The sequence below is a fragment of the Sinocyclocheilus anshuiensis genome, unplaced genomic scaffold (assembly GCF_001515605.1).
Source record: "Sinocyclocheilus anshuiensis isolate Anshui unplaced genomic scaffold, SAMN03320099.WGS_v1.1 scaffold51, whole genome shotgun sequence".
In the NCBI taxonomy this organism is placed as follows: domain Eukaryota; kingdom Metazoa; phylum Chordata; class Actinopteri; order Cypriniformes; family Cyprinidae; genus Sinocyclocheilus; species Sinocyclocheilus anshuiensis.
In genome coordinates this window covers 1,548,479-1,564,753 of record NW_015548296.1, presented here as the reverse complement: position 1 = coordinate 1,564,753, position 16,275 = coordinate 1,548,479, and the positions used below count along the sequence as shown (strand labels likewise).

At 36.3% G+C, this 16,275-nt stretch overlaps 1 protein-coding gene and 1 pseudogene across 1 annotated transcript; both read left to right on the top strand.

Moving 5' to 3' along the window:
- Positions 1 to 1,765: 1,765 nt before the first annotated feature.
- Positions 1,766 to 6,835, top strand: LOC107656015 (prolargin-like; annotated as a pseudogene).
- Positions 6,836 to 9,422: 2,587 nt separating this feature from the next.
- Positions 9,423 to 12,106, top strand: LOC107655950 (interleukin-20-like). The gene is made up of 5 exons (XM_016443585.1): positions 9,423 to 9,581; positions 10,112 to 10,174; positions 10,323 to 10,475; positions 10,925 to 10,999; positions 12,023 to 12,106. Exons 1-5 carry the CDS (start codon positions 9,423 to 9,425, stop codon positions 12,104 to 12,106), a joined length of 534 nt encoding a protein of 177 aa, XP_016299071.1.
- Positions 12,107 to 16,275: the final 4,169 nt, after the last annotated feature.

Here is a 16,275-nt window from a genome sequence, read left to right as displayed (position 1 = left end):
TCAATCTAAACATTATTCATAATGTCAAGGACTCAATTTGAGTGAATAAGTTTTAAGACTGAAATGAAAGGGGCAACTCCCTAACATCCCTAAGATCTCACAGCATACGAAAGTGATCTTCCTAAAAACAGAACTGGACCAGCACCAGAGACACTTCTTCACACACCACAGTTCTTCAACAAAAAGGACAAAGAAAAACACAAAATAAATGTAACCCAAAGCGCCCCAGTTTGTTAATTTAGAGAACATGGAACTGGAACACTATGATTTCTGTAGAAGTGTCCTGTTTCTTAACAATCACATCACATTAAATAGTTGTTTTTTTTCTTTTAGAAATAATGTCATTTAAAAACGCTGCCTTTAACACACACACACTACTTAAAATATATCAATAAACCGTGGGAAAAATATCTCACAAGTGTGACTTATTTGTGTGAATTTTTTTCATCAAAATGTGACTTTCACAATCGACCTTTTCCTCATAACTGCAATTTTATATTTAAGTGTGATTTGTATTGTAATTGTGACTTATCATCTTTGACTTTTATACCTTACAATCATGATTTTTTCACGTCATATTTTTTACTTTATCTTATAATGGGCCTTTATATCACAACTGTGCTTTTTTTTGTCATCATAACTTCGTAACTATCTTATAATGTGACTTTATACCTCACAACTGACTTTTTCTTAACATCGCAACTTTATATTTCACATTGTGATCTTTCATCATAATTGTGACTTAATGTCTTATTATAATGACTTTATATCTCACAACTGTGACATTTGACCATAATTGTCATTTCATTTCTCACGTTTCTTTGTATCACGAAGCTGCAAAGTTTTTCATAACTGTGACAAATTATTTCTCACAATCGTATGTTATGTTAACTTTTTATAATTATATCGATTCTAACTTATTATTATGTGCGTGTGATAGCTATATAGGGGGGATATTTGTGGTGGGTTGAAATGGGCCGGTATAGGTCTCTGGGCTGTTTAAGACCTCCAATCAATCCCTGAATGAAGCTGACCACAATTACAGCCCACGAATGTATGATTCTCATTTAGCACAGATGTGCAAATCTGGGACATTGCCAGCGATCTCAGAGGAAGACAACACTAAACAGTCCTTTTAAAACCTGCAACTGACAGAGTGCTGCAGCTCTTAAGACTTACAATTCTAAAACAACATATATCACAGATGTTGCTCCTCCAGATGTTGAAGTCCTTTTGGGTTTAAAATATAAGCACGAGTCTGATCTCACAGTGTGAATGTGCAATTGTGAGCGAGGGAGATAAATAGGTTTCAATGGGAATAAAAAACATGTTTTTCACATCTCGTCACCATTGCTCTGCAGCTGCAGCTCTCTGCACAAGGCCCAAAAGCACAAGAAAAAGAGAAAAAGTAACTGTGAGAGAGGTTACCTAAAACCTAGAACACTGAGAATCACAGTCAGACAATCCCAAATAAGGGAGATCATGTGATAAGATTTTTTCTTTAACTACAGAGAAACTCAGGCATACACCACCAAAGTATGCAAAAAGCAAAAAAATAGGAAGCTGTCCAGTACTTTGTGGTTCTAAACTAAATAAAAAGCACATGATTTTGATTAAGTATCCCAAGGATCCACGTGATCGGGCAGAGGATGGTGCTGGAAAGAATTCTGACCCCACGCTTTCTACACTGATCTCCACCCTGTCCCACCGGCCCTGTAGTCCTCGATACACACCCATTTACATGCATCAGTGTGTACAGCTGGGGAGAACAGATCCCGGTGTTAAGGGATGGACGTTTCGATTTAATTTGAGGCACTTTCCCTGAAGGCGGGGCAGTGAGACAGAATTGTTGACCTTCAGAAGGAAAAGAGGGAACGACCCAATAGGCAGCCTGCTTAGCAGAGGAGAACAGGGGAAGTACGGAGGAAAGAGGGGGAAAGAAACAGAGTGAGAGAGGAGGAGAAAGCAAGGTGGGAGAGCAGAACTCTGTGAGAGTGAACTGACAGCAAGAGGATTCATCAAATGAGGGCAGGAACCAGCAACAGGTAAGAAACCCTTTGTTTCTTCAAAACAGCCATAAATCAGTCTCAAAGGAGACAAGCAACATAAATACATACATAATAATCAGTAAATCTGTGGATGCTGGCAAGAAATGGCACATGAATTTAGCCATTTCTTTAGTCCTAAAGTCTGCTTTCTCTAGCCAAGTATCACTTATAAACATTTAGTTAAAGCTTATAAAAATAATGGCATAATTACTTTGGCTGTTCACTCAGTACTTTCCGGTACTCTTGCACCTACTTCTTAGGGCTCAATTAATGTCCAGATTCTTCGCATTAACACCTCGGATTGCAGTGCTAAAACAGGTAGAAAAACTAAATAATTAAACAACTAAATATTAAAAATAGCTTCAAATAAAATGATCCGTAAACAATAATATAAAATATAAACATATACATGTAAAATAAATAAATATAATAATAAAAGCCTAAAAAGATAATAAAAACAAATGTAATTTAACAAAACAATCACGAATTATGCATTGTTCATCTGTCTTCTGACATGTCCAGGTCTATCCTCCTGTCTAAACTATCAAAGTGTGTACATTTTAAGAAATGAGAAACCAGCTGAAAACAAAATGATGAAAATACCCAACAGTTTATAGCAGAGTCTGGCTATAGGGATTCTATTAGGCGTCTGTTACAATCACCAAACTTGCACCTGATATGTCAGGAGAAGCTTTTTCATTGATTTTCTGCTACGTTTTCATTAATCATATCAACTTCCTTGCTAGCAGACCTGTAATGTTTCTGGTCTTATCCATTTCTAAGCAAAACCATTATTCTCTTGGTTCAGAATTAATATATCCCAGAGACCTCTTTTGTCTTTTTCAACATCTTTCGACTAAATCTAAAACTCAACAGTTCCCTCCTATTTTGAGTCTTGCCAGCGCTGACTCATAACATGTTTTTGTTATTATGCATTTGTCTTATGCCTAGTAATGACCTAAATCTCCTTATATGGTCACAAACATAATTGAGCTTTGTCAATCAGCATTTCTGAATAAATCAGCTTTCCTCAAAGCCCAGATAGGATCACATTCTCATTTGCACCCCACCTAAAGCAGGCATGCAGAGTAGAACTAAACAAATCAACACTTTCCCAGGTTTCCTTTCTCTCAAGGCCTGAGCGCTGCTGCCTGCTCTCCAGGACCATGCAGCTGACACCCAGCCAGGCACTTTCAGCCAAACATCTAATTGCGATCATGCATCAGACCCGATATACTGCTCCTTATTTTGTGCCTGGGTGTGAGTCTCTGCATAGGCTGCATAAAATATCTAATTTCTCCAGTGAAATTATTTATCTAGGCTAAACAATGGAGTTGAAGAGGGATGTTTTTAGGGTCTGACCCATCTAATCAAATCAAATCTAATATTAGACAATCGTAACCCTGTGTAAACAAGCCTCACAGTGTTTACATCTGTAGACATAACCCACTAGGTTTATTAACCCAAATAAATCAACCCTGCTTAATATCATTTCACTTATTTTTACCACCAAGTTTCCAGCACAAAGTTTTTCACAAGTGCAGTATAAAAGAGTGATCAAAGGAAATTCCTGACGGGAGCTCAGGGCAGAAAAAAGATGTTGAAATTTATCAGTCTGTTTATTTTACAAAACCATTTTCCACTGAACCATAGTAAGAACAATAATCTTCAACTTGAGATCACTTCCCAGCAGTCAACCTGCCAAAATATTTCTAAGAGTGGTTTAAAATCACTTATGAAATTATGAGGACCCTGAAAAAGGCCATGAATTCTGCTTTGTATCAGAACATTATTAAAGAGAACATCTGGGCACTTCTCTAAAATTGGATGCTGAAGCACAGTTAGGTAATCAAGACAATGATCCAAAAGACATGCGACTCCAAAGTAGAAAAGCCAAAAAAAAAAGCTAAATTAAAATGTTTTTTCCACTCAAAGTTCAGACATAAACCCAAAAGAGATATGGCATACAATTGTAATGTATAAAAGCCCTTGCTTTATTTTTAATGGGATTGGATTAAAGTTAAAAGTCCAGCAAGACTGATATTGAATTACTGAAGCTTTGGTAGCGGTCATTGTTATCATATAGGAGTTAAGAAGCAGATAAAGAATCCTTAATGAGACTGTTTGGCCTGATGAGAGGCATTATTAACACAACAAGTTTTTAAAATATGAGTTATGTGAATAAATATTAATAAAAAAAAAAGAGTTCATATTGGCAACATGGCTCATCTTTATACTTTTTACAGCCTGCAAACTAACTTAATTATAAACTAATGACAAACATCCTAAAAACATTTCTGGCTAAGTGGGATGGCTACTCTGTTTGATCTAGATTTATAAGTATTAATCCTCTGAGTAATTATGTAATGTATTTGTTGTTCCAGCAATCAGCAATTAAACTGTGGTACTGACACACAGAGGTGCAGATAGCATAGTAACGCTGCAACTGTTCCAGCCATTGGTTTCCTCTAAGCTCCCCTGGGAGTTTAGCCTGTTTCCCTCATTAGGACTCACTCTTTCCTAGGTCTTACATTGCACAAAAGAGTCTTTATCAGAGGCCTGTGCAGAGAAACCTGTAAATCTAGAGCTGCTTTTTTTTCCAGCGTCTGTAGAAGTCATAATAATCCTGCCAAACTGGAAGAATACATGACTGCATGCTTTGACAAGGTTGACAGCAAGTTAAAAGTCTGTAGCTCTGTCATGCAAAAAGAAACAGAATCACAGAAACATGACACGTTTCCTGCAGAACTTCAAAAGAGATCTCAACGATGTTTTAAAAAAAGTGCTCTTGATTTTCCAATCAAATTGGCTTCTTATTTACTATCTTCCAAAATCAAACTAAAGCCTAAACCAAAGCCTAAAACTATTTGTTTCAATGTTTTAATTATAAAAAAAAAACGGTGTAATTGTGAAAGAACTGTTCAGCACAGGATAAAGCAAAATGACAATGTTTTCTTGCTGCTTCTCTGTTCAGGACCATGAAAGCTGGGCTTGCATACTGCTCTCTTCTTGTCCTTCTTTTGATCACGGATGTCTGTGGCCAGCGAAGACCAAGACCAAAGCCCGTCCGTCCATCTACCACCAGGAAACCTCCTGCTCCCAAGAAACCATCCCCTCCTGCTCCCAAGAAACCATCCCCTCCTGCCCCAAAATCTGAGCCCGAACCCCAGGAACCCACAGACTTTCCCCCTCCGATCCTAGGCCCCCCCTCTGAATTCCCAGACTGCCCCAGAGAGTGTTTCTGCCCACCATCTTACCCAAATGCCTTGTACTGTGAAAACCGCAACCTCCGGAAGGTCCCTGTCATCCCGTTCCGCACACACTACCTGTACCTACAGAACAACTACATTGACCAAGTAACCGCAGACCCCTTCAAAAACTGCACTGAGCTTAAGTGGATAAATCTCGGAAATAACCGCATTCGTTCCGTGGAGAAACAAGTGTTTGAGAAGCTTCCAAACCTCCTTTACCTTTATATGCAGAGGAACGAGCTAAAGGATGTGCCTGACGACTTGCCAGCCAGTCTGGAGCAGCTTAGACTCAGCCGCAACCAAATATCAAAGATCCCTCCAGGAGCATTCAGCAAGATGGAACATCTCGCACTTCTGGATCTGCATCACAACAGGATCAGTGACAGTAGCTTGGGCAATTCAAAGATCTGAAGAACTTGATTCAGCTCAACCTGGCCCACAACATCCTCAGGAAGATGCCTGCGAATATACCGAAGAGCCTCTTCCAACTGTTCTTGGACAGAAATAACATTGAGGAGATTCCACAGGATTACTTTAAGGATTTCTCACACCTGGCCTTTGTGAGACTTAACTACAACCAGCTTAGCGACAAAGGTCTTCCAAAGTTGGTATTCAACGTGAGCTCAATGTTGGATTTGCATTTGTCCCATAACAAGCTGAGCACTATTCCCCTGTTCAACTCTGAGCTGGAGCAACTTCACCTCAACCACAATACCATTGAGAGTATGTATATGTACATTTCAACTTGTTACTGTGCCACAGAACATTTTCTCCAAAATAACACATTTGCTTATCTTTGCAGGTTTGAACGGCACTGAGATCTGTCCTTCTAACTCTTTCAACATGCATGATGAGAACGGAGCACCCAAACTGAGATACCTGCGTCTGGATGGCAATCACTTGAGTCCTCCCATCCCCTCAGATGTCATCATGTGCTTCAGACACCTTTATGCTATAGTAATGTAAGATGGTTTGAGTGATGAACAGATTCATAAATGCCTGTGCACAACTAGGCCTTCCTGTCTACTTGACAGTACTGATTGAATCAAACAGTACCGGAGATGCAAGTAAAGAATGCATTTTTAAACAATGCAATTTTTTCCCTTTATGTTCAGGAATGTTTCATTGTGTAACCTAAAATCCTTCAGTGCATCATATTTATTGAATTTCTTGCCTTGAATACAACTGAGCATGAGTATTCTGCATTAAACGTTTCTATATGATTATACAAAACAGAAGCAGCAGCTATGGCTGAGTGGAATTAATTAAACCCTAAAAATAAAGGTACATTAATGGACGTATTGTGTGACAGACAACAAGCGTAGTTACAATTGAGGAATATATTGGTCTGTATGGGGTAGACGAAAATACAATGAAACAAAATGATAAATGGGGGAATAACGTAACTACTGTGTAGTTGAACATGTCCTTAATGTGCCTGTGTTTTTAAGGTACTGTGTGTAGTCCTGCCTTTATCTTGTGTCAGTATTCTATATAAATAAATATGTATAAAATAAAATGTTCCAAAAAAGTCACTCGTAGAAAATGTAGAATTTGCCTGCTATATTGCACACTTCACATAGCATAACACAGAATACAACAATAAAACTAGACAACAAGCAGATTTAGTGTCTTAAAAACAACGGTTCCAAAAGTGGGTTTTCGCAAAGATGCCATAGAAAAACCATTTTAAAAGAATCTTTCAGTGAACTGTTCTTAAAAGAACCCCTTTTTTTTCTTATACTTTTCCAAAGCCAAATTTACTTGGCACATTTTTATTTTATGTTTATAGTGACACCTTGTGGGAACATTGTACATTACATTGAGTAACGGAAATTATATTGAGTTCTCCAATATAAGCTGAGTTGGGGGCAGTCGTGGCCTAATGGTTAGAGAGTCGGACTTGTAACCCGAAGGTTGCAGGTTAGAGTCTTAGGTCTGGCAGGGATTGTAGGTGGGGGGAGTGAATAACCAGCTCTTTCTTCACCCTCAATACCACGACTGAGGTGAGACCCCTGAGCAAGGCACCGATCCCCCAACTGCTCCCCGGGCGCCGCAGCATTGGCTGCCCACTGCTCCGGGTGTGTGTTCATGGTGTGTGTGTTCACTACTGTGTGTGTTTACTTGGATGGGTTAAATGCAGACTCAGAGCACAAATTCCGAGTATGGGACACCATACTTGGCCACACGTCACTTCGCTAAATGATTTATGCTATAAACAAAATAACCAATATATACGCAAAAGAATTGTAAAACAAAAAATGTAGATACATTATGAAAATTGTAAATAGAAAACATGAAACTTTCAGAATAGGTATCACAAAGTGAACAACTTAAATCATTTAACATAATGCAACAGTACAACCAAGAACTTTTTATCCGGTAATATCTATTAATGAGAAATTATTAGTGTTTTATTAGTGTATTCTCTTCCTGCTCACTGACTGCAAATGAATTAAGTGTTTCAACATCTTTAACATAAACTATTATTCAAACAAGTATTTCATGGAATTTGTTTCCTTGCTGGGCAAAGAAGTCTTTCCACACACAGCTACCTGTACTGTTGCATTACTGGTTTGACTGGCAAGCATTCAGAGCAACCATCGTTAGGAAGGACAAAAAGAAAACAAACTGCCTGCAGCATCAGGAAACAGAGCAAGAAAGGTCTGAACTTATTTCCTATCAATGGAGCCCAACAGTAGCAGAAATAGCTTTCTACTGGACCATGTACTTTTAAAAGCAAGCAATGCTCGTCATTTCATTGATTATGACATAACCAGTAAACAAACTTGTCACATAACACAATAATGTAGGAAAGAAATGTTATCCCGTTTAGAAAAAAATGAATATAAATAAACTAAACGTCAAATATGAAAATGATTTTTGGTCACTAAAGGAAATGTTATTTATGCAACTGTTCATGTGAGCTGCGCTGAAAGGTAAAAAAAAAAAAGACACTTGATTAAAAAGGAAACTCCGACTTTTTTTTTAGTCAGTCTTTATCAGATGCAATGATTTAAACACATGCAATGATGTAGAGATGCCGGTAAAGCTAAAGCTAGTACTAAATGTCCTAGGTTTAAATTTCAGAAGTGATATGACGAACGCTTATCACTTGACCAAGTCCCTTATCCCCAAGAAGGCCCCTGGGGGACTATCCCTGTGGTAAGTGTATACAGTAATGTGCCTTTTAAATGAAGGCTGCTAAATAAAGAATAACCAAATGATGAAACGATGAGTAAAAGCAGTGTGCAGTCTTTCTTCCTCATTATTATTTAGAAAAGTTATTATTTATAATTTTTAAAATGTAAATACAAAAATTACCAATAGTTATTAATTCCTGACAAAATATCAAAAGTAGGGTCAGTAAAATTTATTTTGAAAGAAATGAATGTTTATTCAGAAAGGATGCTTTAAATTGACCAAAAATAATTGCAAAAAAATGTACATTCCTCAAAGAATCCTGAAGAAGAGAAAAAAGCTTTCCACAAAAATATTAAGTGTAACTGTTTGATGATAATTAGAAATATCGAGCATCAAATCAGCATTTTACAATGATTTCTGACAGATCACGTGACACTGAAGACAGAAATACTTCACAATATTACTGTATTTTTGATCGAATACATGCAGCCTTGGTACGCATAAGAAACATCTTTCGTAAAATTTTAAATAATCTTACCCCCAAATTTTAAATGGTAGTTTATAATATATATAATTGCACAGTAGGCCTATAACATGCCACTACAGGTATAGTAAGATTATGTACGTCACTAATTATTTGAACGGAAGTCCTTCATCCCTTCACGCCAATTCCCATAGTGATGAATTAATATTCTTGCAAAGACATGCACTTCCTTTTACTGTAATGGGAGGTAGAAGAGAATCAAGGAATACCTGTAGAAATTCCCCTCCTGTCCCACTATAAGAGCACCTGCCATCACCATGCAGAGGTGCACATCATTCTATGAAGAAAAAACACCTGGACCTCGGACCTCACCAGGTAATAGCATTTTTATTTCATCCTATACAAGACACATACATTATTACATTTATGTAGCACATATATGCTTATGTTTGACTGTCTTTTCTTTTTATCTCAGGCTGAACTGTCAGTAGCATAATGAAGGACTCGTTCATCATATATAGTATGTTTGTATGCACCATGCTGTGTGGTCTATGGGACACAGCCCAGGGTCGGAGACTTCACTTGGGCAGTTGTAAAGTGAACATACACACGCAGGAACTCAGGCACCACTTCCAGCACATCCGGCAAAGCATGGTGAGCACCTTTACAGTGTCATGCATTAGTTTTAGCATTTCCTTCTGTTAAAATATCTGCTGGTGGTTTGATGCATGCTAAACATGTATAAATGCGCCAAGTCTATTTCCCACCATAACAACGACGTCATTGGTGATGACGTCAATGGGATTTCTTGACAGGTTTGACATTTCAACCAACAGGTTATTGATTTATTTTAAGTTCTCCTAGAACTCTGCATGATCAAAAATCAAAGAACAGCATGTGGCAAGACATGCTTTTTCATGTTTCGGTTTTGGGTTCAACATGCCAATGACTTTTAAGCATGACAGAGCAAAAAAAAAAAAAAAAAAAGGAATACTTCAGTAACCCATGGAAACTCTTGCCAATGTCTTCAGCTCTTTGTCAAGTTGATGAATCATATCTCTGGCAAAAACGGAGTAGAAAATTCACATGTAAACAAAGCCATTTTTGAGGTGGCCTTATTTTATTGCGTCTGTGGTTTGAAGTGCAACGGTAATGCAATCTGATAATATCTTGTGTTTTGACAGATTTCAGGAGACGATCACAAGGGAATCAGATTACTTAGAAAAGATATGATGCACAGTTTACAGGTAACATTTTTTTTAAAACAGATTTTTTTTTTTTTGCAGGGCCTGTAGCATCAAAACCTTGGTAGAATCAACTGATCAATTAAAATGTACCACATATTACATAAGACTATCAAAAAATCTGTGATTTATGTGTCTTCCCCATTATTAGGCTACAGAAAGCTGCTGTTTCCTCAGGCAACTCCTTCACTTCTACATGGATAAAGTTTTTATCAACTACACCAGCAGTCATTCCCTACATCGCAGAACCACCAGCGTTCTGGCCAACTCCTTCCTCAGTATCACCAAGGACCTGCGAGTGTGTGTATGTAACACTACTAGTTAAAGAATGTTTTCATTGTAAGACTGGGAAAAAATTGGAAAAGTCCCACACACTGTTGTAACTCACAAATCTTTTTACAAAGATCAAGGTCAAAGACCTTCCTTTGGCATTTGAATGGCATCAGAATTCCCTGCAGAGGGTCTTTGACTAAAACACTGCTGAGTCATAAAAATTTGTAAGCTACAATATTTGGGACTTTTCTTACGGTTTCCATTTTACTGACTCTGACCTACATACCTGTCTGCGAATAAATGGACGTGCAAGTTTGATTATCAATAAGCAACTGTAAATTAAATTTAACTATGTGTATGTTAGAATATTTGTGAAGGATTAGGGGCAGGTGTAAGCACAGGAATAAAGATAGAGAGATGTAGTTGGAAAGCTTTTAGCAGACTAATCTAATCATGTCACTGTTTCTTTCTATCCAAAAGCATGCTAATGCACAATGTGAGTGCGGGGAAGATGCCAAACTAAAACTCACAGGCATTCAAACCACGTATGACAAGGTAAGAGACGTAATTCACTGACAGGACACACAATAACTACGCCTGCCAACACAGACTGTAAAAACCTTTTAACTTAACCCATCATCCATGAAATTTGTATCTATTTTAGGTTATTATATATTTTATTTAATCTGACAATACTTATACTCTCAGCCAGTGTTGGGTGTAATTAGATACTGTCATTTAATTACTTTCCCTGGAAAAAGTAAAGTAAGGGATTACTCTTATTTTTTCTGTAATTTAATTACAGTTACTTCTTATGTAATTGAACTTAATACTGTGTATAGACTGTAGAACATTTATACACAATACAATAGTGGATTTAACCTCAAAATTTAAAGTCTAACCTTAAAATGCATACTTTTTATGTACCCTTCTCACTTTAAATACTTTGGTGAGTTAATAATAATATTGGCAACACTTTAGTGTCCAATTCTCACTATTGACTAGTTGGTTATTAACATGAATATTACTAGATATTGGCTGTTTATTATTACTTAAAAACACATATTAATGTCTTGTTCTGCAAGACCTTATTCTAAATCCTTAATCCTACCCAAATCTTAAACTTTACAACTACTTTACTAAGAATTAATAAGCAGTAAGTAGGAGTATATTGAGGCAAAAGTCATAGTTAATAGTTAGTTAATAGTAAGAATTTGATGCTAATCTAAAGTGTGACCAGAATTATTTATGTAGTTACTTGAAAGAATTAAAAGAACCATTTCATGTCTATTCTTGTATCATTAACATGTCGAGGTTGATATAGGATTTAGAAAGTAATTAGTAATAAGTAATGAAATACTTTTTGGAGAGCGTAATTTGTGCAGTAATCTAATTACACTGTTGAAGATGTAATTAGTAACTAGTAATTGATTACTTTTTAGAGTAACTTACCCAACACTGCTCTCAGCTCGTTTTAACACACTTTAAATACATTCCACCAAATTCTACAGACTTTCCCCCTACAATCAGAACAAATCAGAAAATGACAGAAAAAATAATTGTCTTTTTGTCTTTCAGCTTGATCAGGCATCAGGAGCAGTGAAGGCTATCGGAGAGCTGGATTCACTACTTGAATGGATAGAAAGTTTCCAGCACCACTGATAATACACCAAGACCAAGCCAGATATTTATTACAGTTCTAAAACAGGGACAGCTGCATAGATTCAAGAATAAAGAATCTTTCCTGCTTGACTCTAAAAACAGAATAATTTATTTATAATGAACTATATTTCTTAGCATATTTGCATGATGTATACATGTCATGCTGCAAAGTAGACCTTTGCGGTCATTTGTGATCTGTGATTTCCATTGTATTGTCGTCTTTATACAAATATGTAATTTATAAAATAAAGATATATTTAAGCTGTTATGACTCACCTGTTTTACCACAAAATCGATTCAGATTAATTGAAACCCATTATAGGAAATCACTCAAGAACTGATGCTTCATATGAAGAGTTTTGCATCATAACAGTAAACATAAGTAACCGTATATGTTTGTCATGTTTATGCTAACGGAAACGCCCTGATGTTAAGAGCTGACGCATACTGTTTCTGCAGGTAATCACTCTGTGTTTTCTGACAGACCTTTTTATCAGGTGGCTACAGAAACATAAACCGCACTGACTTTCAATTTAGGTAACAGTTTCAAGACCGTTCAAGATATCAAGGCACTAATGCGTCATACCACGTCAAATTCTGACTTAATTATTAATAGAAAGTAACAGCAAAACAGTGGTAAGAAAGAGAAAGAAAATGAATGACACAACACTTCTGTTAAATGTTGCTGTACAACTGAATTAGGAATACCACTTGACTATACTACGAAACAGCAGAAGAATCTAGTAGGAACAGTATTCATCCATGCATCCATTTTCCAAACCACTTAACCTCTGTGGGTTCATGGCAATGCTGGAGCCTAAGTAAGAGTAGTATGCTATTCCTAATTCAGCAGCACCTTACATACTTTCAACAAGCACCCTTACTGACATCTAGTGGCCAGTAGTGGTATAAAACGTTGCAAAAACAGAGATTTGCTAGTGGGATATCATATATTTAGACTACTAAATATTACTAAATGAGATGATGAAAGTAAAGTAAAGCCAGTTTAATATTGCATTTCTATATTTACTTATGTTGTTTACTTGTTTACTAATAAAACATTCCACCTAATTGTGAAGCGATCAATCATAAGGAAAAAAATTCTGCTTTAAAAAAGTACTAAAGCTTAAATACAAATAAATGCTGAATAAATGTAATATTTAAATTAATCTGTCATGATAATTCCAAGCTAACAGGAAGTGCCAATAAGGTCTGTAGACTTCCTTGTGGAATTCATATACAGGTGCATCTCAATAAATTAGAATGTCGTGGAAAAGACTGGCCAGCAAACTCACCAGACCTGAACCTGAATATCTTGTCAAGAGGAAAATGAGAAACAAGAGACCAGAAAATGCAGATGAGCTGCCACTGTCAAAGAAACCTGGGCTTCCATACCACCTCAGCAGTGCCACAAACTGATCACCTCCATGCCACGCCGAATTGAGGCAGTAATTAAAGCAAAAGGAGCCCCTACCAAGTATTGAGTACATGTACAGTAAATGAACATACTTTCCAGAAGGCCAACAATTCACTAAAAATGTTTTTTTTATTGGCCTTATGAAGTATTCTAATTTGTTGAGATAGTGAATTGGTGGGTTTTTGTTAAATGTGAGCCAAAATCATCACAATTAAAAGAACCAAAGACTTAAACTACTTCAGTCTGTGTGCACTGAATTTATTTAATACACGAGTTTCACAATTTGAGTTGAATTACTGAAATAAATTAACTTTTCCACAACATTCTAATTTATTGAGATGCACCTGTATGACACACAATTGTTTTTGTTACTATAACACAGATCTGTGCTGTACTATAATTTGATAGATTTACCATTCATTGAACAACATTAAAGATAAATAACCTGTGGATGTTGATACTGTAATCTCATATGCCAGAGTAAGATACAATTTCGTGCCAAATTAAAAGATGTGAAAGTGCAATATAAAACCAAGATAATTTACGTTGCGCTGTAGGAGAGGGGACATCTTAACATCATGGAGACATTTATACATGCACAACATTCAAATATTTCAAAGCTTTCCAATGACAGTGAATTATTCCATTCGAAATAGCTGATGACGGTACTAAAAAAACGTGCACTGCATAGCTGACTTGGCTTGAATTTTATGAATCACTTTCATAACGGCTTTTAAAAAAAAAATATTTAGTGAATTCACTGAAACCAGCTCAGCATAACAGGAAATTTCCTCTGTTTTAGATCTTGCTGATCAGTTGACACATACAATTACACCAAAAATAACAGCAAGCAAAGCACACTAAGCAAAGCACTACATATAGTATTGAACAGCATGCTTTTTACAGTAAAAATACTGCCAGGCACAGGCGGAAATTGCAGGGAGGTCAGGATCCCCTTCATTAGCCTAATAAATTAGTAAAAAAAAGATGATTAACCGACATATTGTTCTACGAGTCCTTTAAGCTAGCAATTATAACGTTAGCTTGTTTGGTAGCTGGTTTAATACCGCTGTGTGGGCTATATTACTAAAATGTTATATCACAATATGAATCATTTTAATTCACGACAACGAAAAAATGTATACAAGCCTAAGAAAGAGAAAAACTCAAGCTCACTGATGATAAAAACAGTCAGTGATGAAAAGAATAAGAAACGAATTACAGTTTTTTTAATTGGTTTGGTACTATTTTCACAAGGTGTACATTTTCAAAACTCTTAGTACAAAACTTTAAACTGATCACACACTTGTAATACCACTAGTCATTCTTTCAAAACCTGATCTCATGATTTCATTGTAGTTGCGCATATTTTCAATTCCACATAATTATTGTTTCAAAACACAAGATCATTGTTATATGTATTGAGAACATTTGAATTAATCACCAAAACAACAGTATGATCTTCTTTCAATTTAGAAGAGTTGGGGTACTCGGACTCGAGTCCGGTCTCGAGTACAATTTTTTAAAGGACTCGGACTTGTCACGGACTCGGATGCATTTTTACGCAGACTTGACTCGAACTCGAGCCTTTCGAACTCGGAAAATATGTCAGAGTCCAACCGAGTCCAGGGACAGTTGACGGAAATGTCACTGACTACAGTACTTCTGGGTACCAATTTGCCCCCAGAATATGGTTACAGTAAGTAGGTGACAATATGACACACGCGCGCATACGCAGGTTTTCCTATCATTATGGTGACATTCCATAGGCGTAATGGGTTTTATACTGTCTCCCCCTACACTAACCCTACTCCCTTACGAAAATAAATTTTTTTCTCATTGGACCCAAAAAAAGACAATGATTTCAGATATTGCCATATTTGTGGGGACATTTTGTCCCCATAAAATAGGGTTTACCTGAACCACACACACACACACACCCTTACAAAGTAGTGGTTATTATCTTAGATAAATCATGTTCTATAGAAACTATACATCTATTGAATCTATATCTATAGATGCACCAAATGATTCACTGATTAACCATAAAGAGGAGTTAGATTCAATAATAGACAAATGTATTAAACTGAATGAGAAGTCATGCAAATTAAAAGTTTGATAGTAATAGCTTTATGAAAGGCAGGTACTGTGAATGAAACATTTATATAGATGAAACACTTATTTTGTGTAGTGAAAAGGATATTTTGTGATTGTGTGTATTGTACTAACACAATTGAAAATAGGCTGAAATGTTTGAAAAAAGCGCACTTTTGATGATCTGTTGTGATATTAGTACTAAGAGTTTTGAAAATGTACCAATTGCTTGTGAAAATTGCGCCAAAGCCATTAAAAAACTGTACAAGCAATATAGGACAAAAAGTCTTAACTGTGTAAATTATATATATATATATATATATATATTTCTTCTTATTAAAGTTACAAAAGTGATTTAATCAACAGCAGAGATTTTCTCTCACTGTTGTTTGCTTAAAGGTGTCATATGATGCGATTTCAATTTTTCGTTTCTCTTTGGAGTGTTACAAGCTCTTGGTGCAGAAAGAAGATCTGTCTGTTTCCTGATCCTGGGAGAGTAGACTACAATGCCGGCTGTTCTGACTCACAGATTGTAAGTACCTTTTTTATATTTAAAGAGTTTTTATATTTGATATTTTTTGATATTTAAAGCAAGTTTTTTGGGCAGTGTAGAGTAGGGCTTGTTGTTTGTCATTTCTCCGATCACAAATGCAGACAT

Coding starts and splice junctions, on each gene's coding strand:
- LOC107655950 (XM_016443585.1), top strand. CDS start 9,423: ATGAAGGACTCGTTCATCATATATAGTATGTTTGTATGCACCATGCTG. Junction 10,175..10,322: donor ATATGATGCACAGTTTACAG/GTAACATTTTTT, acceptor CCCCATTATTAG/GCTACAGAAAGCTGCTGTTT. Junction 11,000..12,022: donor TTCAAACCACGTATGACAAG/GTAAGAGACGTA, acceptor TTTGTCTTTCAG/CTTGATCAGGCATCAGGAGC.